Below are 7,500 nucleotides of genomic sequence, written 5' to 3' on the forward strand. Positions count from 1 at the left end.
AGAGAGAGAGAGAGAGAGAGAGAGAGAGAGAGAGAGAGAGAGAGAGAGAGAGAGAGAGAGAGAGAGACTGTAAGTGATATTCTTACCTGGGGTCCTGTTGGTTTCCTGAGCCTCTGCCATACAACGGGATTACCTTCTCACGCGAGATCGCCGCCTTGCAAACTGGACACGTCTGGTTGTTTGGCCTGGTCTCAAGCCACTGGTGTAAACATGGCCAGCTGGAATGGGGAAATGAACTTGAATTATGACTATAACTTAATCTGTTCTTGTATTCTTTTTATTGACATTTGATTTTTGAGTCACTCCAAATTTTGTTCTAACTATGATTTTAACCCTTTCTGCACAGGTACACATATCTACACTGTAGTTTTTGTGAATTTTATTACATGCAGAAAGCTCCATTAGTGCTCAGCCACCAAGGAGTCAACTGAAATCCCTGTTCCTTGAATTTTCAGGATTTTTTCCCCCTCTAATCCTATCAATACTGATGCTTTTATTATCACTATTATTATTACTGACAGGATTATTATAATGTTATCAAAATACTAATACTAATGAAAATAAGAAAAGAATCTTTCCAAACCACAAGAAAAAGAGGAAACGGGTGATATAAGTTGGAATACCTATTGACTCCTTGGTGACTGAGTACTTGAGGAGCCATGTATGTTTGAATATAATTATTAAAATAAAATCACAGTAGAGATGGTATATATGTCATGCCATCCTAGTAAAATGGATTAAAAAGATGTTACTGTCACATGCAAATCTAAAGATCTGCAACTATACACTCATAATATAAATAATGATCTAATGATCAACATAAACACCTGACATGAAATTATTCAGATGAAGATGATATCCAATGATATATGAAAGTGCCAATGCATTGCAATTTTAAATGTCTAAAACTGTGCATAACCATGCTTTAAGTTGATACGGTTCTATCATAATTTATCAATATAGGCATTATTTAATAAAATACTGAATAGTAATCATGAATGTATCAATGATAATCTATTTAAAAATTTGAATTCTGAGCCACAAATGACATTTAGTCCGTATCATAAATATTACATTTACAAAGTACATTTCTTCAAGACAGCCAGCAAAAAGATGCAAAAGTCTCTCCAGTTCTATTTAGGTAAAAAGAAAAACTGGCCACTCACTCTGAACCCTTGGGTACCCTGATTTGCCAAGATGCCTTTTTTCATTATATTCACCTAACCCTTATTATTTGCGGTTACAGATGTTTGGATTTTTAAAATTTATATATATTATTTGTATTATTTTTTATTGAAATTTGCTGCACTCAACACCATATAATTCTTTCTTAAAAGCAACTTGACAAATTGGAGGACTCCAGAGCTCAGGGTGAGATGCTATTTTTACTTTCCTGATAATGAATGAAGTATAATCAATAAGAAATTCTTATGAAAAAAAAAAAAACATACTTACCAGAATAGATGGCCACACATGGAAATGACGGCATCCTTTGCTGTGTCGAGGCAAATGTTACACTCAAAATTGGAATTGTCTGTTGAGTCTTCTCCACCTTTGTCTGATCCACCTGAGGCATTGTTGCTGCTCTCACTTCGGCTGTCGCTTCCAGGCCCAGCTGTTGCCATTTTAGTGGCTGTGGTTTTCAAGCTACTCACTAGCACACTTTCCTTTTCTTTTTTTGGGCATGTAGTTCCTGTAATGGTTAATGGTTAGAAATAAATGTATTAGACATCAAAGGTCATATAACACTATGATAAACTATTGTGGTGAGAAGGGTGGAAATTACTTAATGATCAGGATAATGTGTTAGATGTCAAAGGTTGTAGAATGCTGTAGGATAGAATATTAGTGAAAAAAGGTATAGTGGGGGAGCAAATGGAATACAGTCGGGATTTGTAAATGGATGTGGTTAAAGGTATGAGGTAATCAGATCAAATGGAGAGTATGTGTCTGAGGAATGGAATATAACACTGTATAGGAAAACTGAAAAAAAGTTATTATGAAACAATCAAGTGGGAATATGGTAAAAAACGATAGTAGGAGAAGAATCCTGACAATGAAATAAGGGAACAGGGGATGGTGGTGTAGTATCAGGAAGAATGTCAGGAGGGGAAGGATCCACAGAAGGACATTGTTTTGACTTAAGAGAGTTAAGTGGAGGTGGTAAGGATAATGGGCAAGGAAGAGGGATTGTGGTGAACATGGAGGAGGAGAGGATGGGGTGTTTTTTTTGAAAAGTGGGAGAAAGAGGGGTAAGGGGAACTTAAGGAAGAGGAGTATGGATGTCAGCATATACATTGAATGTAGAGCGAATAAAGGGATTAGATGGATGAGGGAGTGGATCATTCTCCTGTTTATGAACTTTTGAATGTCTTGAAGAGTTTCTGGGGGGGGGGGGGTCTGAGACACCAAGGTTTTCATATGTGGAGGAGAAGATGGAATAGATGTCCAAGGAGCAGAGGGAGAGATGGGTGTAGGAGAGGATGTGGTAGGAGAAGATGGAGTGGAAAGTTTAGGTTGTCTGGTGTGACAGGTAGAGTGAGTGACTAAGTAGAGCAATTTGGTCATGACCAGATTGGGCACACAGTGTGCCCAAAATGCCAACATTTCTGACATTGACGGGGAAGGTCAATATGGATGGACAAGGCAGGACACTCTACAAATATAAACTTCATGGGGTAGGTCCTGTCTACAGAAGATAATCTTGGCAATATTGGTGTAGGACTTATATTGGCCTCTGGGAGGAACAGTGTAGCACTGGACTACCATGGCATCATAGTCAACAAGGCATGCAAGCAAATTGTTTTCACAAACTGACTAGTCCTTGTTGCAGGCAGGACAGTCAGTTGGAGAGACAGAAACAGTTCCAGTAAAAGTATTAAGGGAGGAGTGAAGTTGGGCAAGAATATGTTTACCATTGAGGTCAGTCAGGGTAGACAGTGCATGAGCTTGAACTCAGCTGTAACTGTGACAAGGCATGAATGATCAGAATGACTGTGAAAGGAAACTTTGCCTATTTGATTTTGGAGACATTGTTGGAAGGGAAGGGGCTACAGGGCAAATCACAAACAATTGATCCTACTTGGCAGGGCCAAAAAAGGTACTCAAAAAGTTTGCAGAGGTGGAAGCAGTAGAAGGACGAGGGCAGGATGATGATGAGGTGGTATGGAGAGAGGTAGTACTATTGGGAGGAGGACAATAAGGATGAAGAGTTGTAATAAGGGGGAAGAGGTGAACAATGAAGAAGACTGTGCAGTAGAAGACGGAGTAGATGTTGGGAGAGAGGAAGGGGTGTATTCTGAAGGTTGAGTAATGACATGGGTGGATAACATCCCCATCGAGATGGGGATATTATTATCAGTCGGAGCCATAGTCAAAGGAGAAGCAGGGGTCGGGAAACCAATGAAATCAAATTTAGATAGGCTAGTTGGTGAAGGGGCAAGATAAATGCCCCTATTAAGGATAAAACATCTTCATTATTGGCCATGGTGAGCCTGAAATAAATGAGGAAAGGAAACAGTCTACCTCTCAGGATCCCCATGAGGGGCAAGGGCTAGACAATTAACCAAGGGAATACTGTGCCCATGGCTTACGAAGGCCATTCATGACTGACACAAAGCCAGCCTTTCATCCTTTCAGCACATCTCTTACACCTTAGGAAGTGTACAGAAGAAGGGTATGATGAAGAAGAGAAGGAAAGGAAGTGGGGAAGAAAAAGCCATGCAATATTAGTTGAGGCGAGGGCTGAGGTCCAAGGTACGGGTGATCCCCTACACTGGGCCCCAGTCTCCATCTCCTCAGGCCCCCCACAACAATGAGCTAGAGATTTGGGGTGTGTGGTGCCTGCAGGTAAATAAGGAAGGATACACCTACCCTGTTGCAATGGACATATATAAATATATATATATATATATATATATATATATATATATATATATATATATATATATATATATATATATATATATATATATATATATATGAGAGAGCGAGAGAGAAGAGAGAAAGAGAGAGAGAGAGAGAGAGAGAGAGAGAGAGAGAGAGAGAGAGAGAGGAGAGAGAGAGAGAGAGAGAGAGAGAGAGAGAGGAGAGAGAGAGAGAGGGAGAGAGGAGAGAGAGAGGGAGAGGGGGGAGGGAGAGAGAGAGGGAGAGGAGAGAGAGAGAGAGAGAGAGAGAGAGAGAGAGAGAGAGAGAGAGAGGAGAGAGAGAGAGCAGAGGAGAGAGAGAGAGAGAGAAAGAAAGAGAGAGAGTATGGTGAGCCAATAACCTGATAAGCTTCTAAAATGGCTAATAACCCAAGCCAAGCCAGGCTCCATGTGGGCTCCAAAACCAGAACCCCAGTGGGAATCAAGATGACAATTTTAGATGACTTTAAGAACTCCTATTGCTGTCACTCTGTCAAGACATCAAGCAGCTGGCCCCCCAGGGTTAGCTGGCCATATTACCACACTAGCCCCATTCCTCAGTTACCGAATCTTGTTCACTTATTTGTGTTGTATCATTTCAAAAAATGAAAATGATGACTTATGGTAAGTACATAACATGTGAGAATTAACTTTTTTTTAAATGTGTTATGTCATATAAAATATATGTGCAGTCACTTTCACATTAGTTTTGCTGGGTAAAAGTGTTCAGTGTGGGAACTTTTGTGACAGGAAGCTTCGTCATTCTCTTACTCTGATCTGAGGTTGGATTACTGCAAAAATTATGGTACTGTCTTTGGTTAACAAACATTAATTATTGTTCATTAAGTAAAATCTCTTATTTTTTGGAGACTGACATTATTTCAGCTATCACAAATTCCATGTGTTCATGATATTCTCTCAAACTGAGAATTAACTCCTTGTGATTTTGCATATTCATTTCACAAAATTCCACATATTTCATTCTTTTCTTGTACGATTTTCGTTAAGTGACTGTTAGAAATTATTTTACTGAATTCATTTATCTTTACCATGAACATCATATCATATATTTCTACTCTCATTAATAGCTCACCTCCTCATCCTGACCTGACCTTACTTTCCTTTTTTCCTGTCAGTTGGCCTTGCATGTGGAGAGAACTATGAGATGACATGCTCACTTTTCCCATAATTTGGTTGTTTGTTGTTGTTATTCATGTCAGACTACATAAGACTTCATTGACAGGGGTTCCTATGCCTAAATTACTGAACAAAATGAAGTGTACTGAAACGAGACAGGAAAATCATAATTAACCCAAATCACACAATCGCAACTTTCTGTAAGGGTGAGAAGTATGTGATTAATAAGCAAATAAACATTCAACCCTAGTCCTACATTTATGAATAGATGTAAATATGAGCTCAGACTGACTCAAATAAAAGTTGCCAATTGACTTCGCAACTTCGGTTTTAATCTACACCTACTATCATAAGTCATAATATAGATCTATTAGGCAGTTTACACAACCCCAGTTTATATCTAGCATTTGTGTGTACTATGATGGGGGGAAAATACTACTGCTAAATTCCGTTAATTTATTCATACAAAATTGCATTACAAACTCCATTCTAGTGCCAATAGAATGTGTCACCATTGAACAGTAACAGTAACTGTATTACAGTTATCCCTATGATGTTAACCCTTTCCCGACGAGTAATATTCATAGTGGCCTGCTGCCGGGAGCTCATATCGTCATCCTAGCATGCGCGACCTCTCATGCCCAATACCAGCATCCCTTGCCTTTTCTTCGTAATACTAAGAGCCTATGTTGTATTATCAGTATCATTATTTTCTAAGGTCTCTATTTGCCATATTTCCTGATAAATCAAGACTGTAGGATATTTTTGTTGCTATATAGACTCCATAGTTGATCATTATTCGCTCTATAGTCTGAATAAAATAAGCAGTGTGGTGTATCATGGAGTTGATACTGTAGGTTTTGTTGTATTTTTTTTGCTTTTTTTTTTCAAGTTATTTTATAAGATTAACTTTAGTTTCAACAGGTTTATATTATCACTTCCACATAGATATAATTTTATGTTCAATGTTTTTATAAATATGTGACTTTTCGGTATTTTCATGTGGTTTTACATCATCACTTCGTGAATACTATATAACATCTCTGGCCAATGTAGTCGATTACTGACGTAATTTTTTTTACGCTAACCTTGGAAGCACGAGAAGCCTTCAATGTGGAAGTTGAAATGAATTTGTACTAGTATCATTGCTAATTATTGCATTACTGTTAAAATGACCACTAATCTTCATGTCTGCAATTCATTCTTTATGAGCTCACTGTCACTTATGCTTGCTTTCACTCTCAGTTTCATTCTCTATCTTTCATACTTACACACAGTCACCCACTCACTCATCAAAGCAGAATAAAAGACACTGAAACCTTCCATTAATAAGGTTTGTTGTTTCATAGTTGTAGGCGTAAAGACTGATGTTCTATTTCCTTTCCCTGCAATTTTGCGTTGTGAAGAATGAATAGCATATGATGCACAATTCTTATTTTGCATACTTTTCTTTTTCTCTGATATGACAATTGGTTTAAGTAGATCTCATAAATTGCAATTGTTGTTTAAAAACCCCCGCTCTTTTCCTCTTACTATCTTGGCCCCTGCATGTACGATCTGGTCTTCGACTTAACAAAGCAGTTGGACCAAGGATATCAGACATGGCACCAAAGAAGGAACCTGTTGCAGATTTGGTTACCTAAGGATTCCATGGGATGGATTTCACCAAGGACCAAGAACAAGAGGCTGACAAGGACGAACAACCATGTAGATTGAGGAAAGTGCACATGAGATGATAATGAATGTACCCAAGGACAGTGCACGTGGGAATGAAATGACAAGCCAATCATGTAAAGACAGGGATTGTGGCTAAGCAATATGGTGGGCCAATATGTATATAAGCTTCTAAAATGGCAAAATCAAGCCAGGCTCCATGTGGCTTCCACTCCACTCCATTCCATGCACCTGGCAGGAACTAAGATGACATTTATGGCTGACCTGGGATGACCTTTAGTATGCTTGTTGGTATCACTACATCAAGACCTCCTGCGCCTGGCCCCCCATGACAGGCCGGTCATATCAGCACACTAACACTGTTCTCCATTCACAGTTGCATTTATTAGTTTATTTGTAAATTAATACATGAGTCAAGCTATATGTTTAAATAATATCACTGCTCACCCAGTCCATATACTGAGGCATCTTTACCTCTTACAGAGAGAGAGAGAGAACAATACCATTTTAATCCTTTGGCTGCAATATGTGGTAAGATCTACCATGAACATCATAATTCCACATTGTGACATTCAGATATATTCTGTCATAAGTAACTACAAACCCTGTAATAAAAATAACTGTAAATGAAGCTTACTTTTTACCTGTGAAGAATTCAATCTATTATTGGTATTCTTATATACAAATGATGCTGAATATGCATGAGGTAAAGGATTTATGAAAGTTTTTGTCAGAAATATAAAATATAAATTGATAACTTCATGAAAAGGTTGTGAAGGATGGT

General features: G+C 38.3%; 1 protein-coding gene across 1 annotated transcript in view; it reads right to left on the bottom strand.

Moving 5' to 3' along the window:
* LOC119589584 (E3 ubiquitin-protein ligase RNF185-like) overlaps positions 1-7,500 on the bottom strand; it is a 14,129-nt gene that overhangs the window by 4,493 nt on the left and 2,136 nt on the right. The window contains exons 2-3 of the mRNA XM_037938183.1: positions 1,456-1,693; positions 87-218 (exon numbers count right to left, since the gene is read on the bottom strand). Coding sequence (XP_037794111.1) covers positions 87-218; positions 1,456-1,625 — 302 coding nt within the window. The 5' untranslated portion in view covers positions 1,626-1,693. The remainder of the gene's footprint in view (positions 1-86; positions 219-1,455; positions 1,694-7,500) is intronic.

Source organism: Penaeus monodon, chromosome 26 (assembly GCF_015228065.2).
Source record: "Penaeus monodon isolate SGIC_2016 chromosome 26, NSTDA_Pmon_1, whole genome shotgun sequence".
NCBI classification, from domain to species: domain Eukaryota; kingdom Metazoa; phylum Arthropoda; class Malacostraca; order Decapoda; family Penaeidae; genus Penaeus; species Penaeus monodon.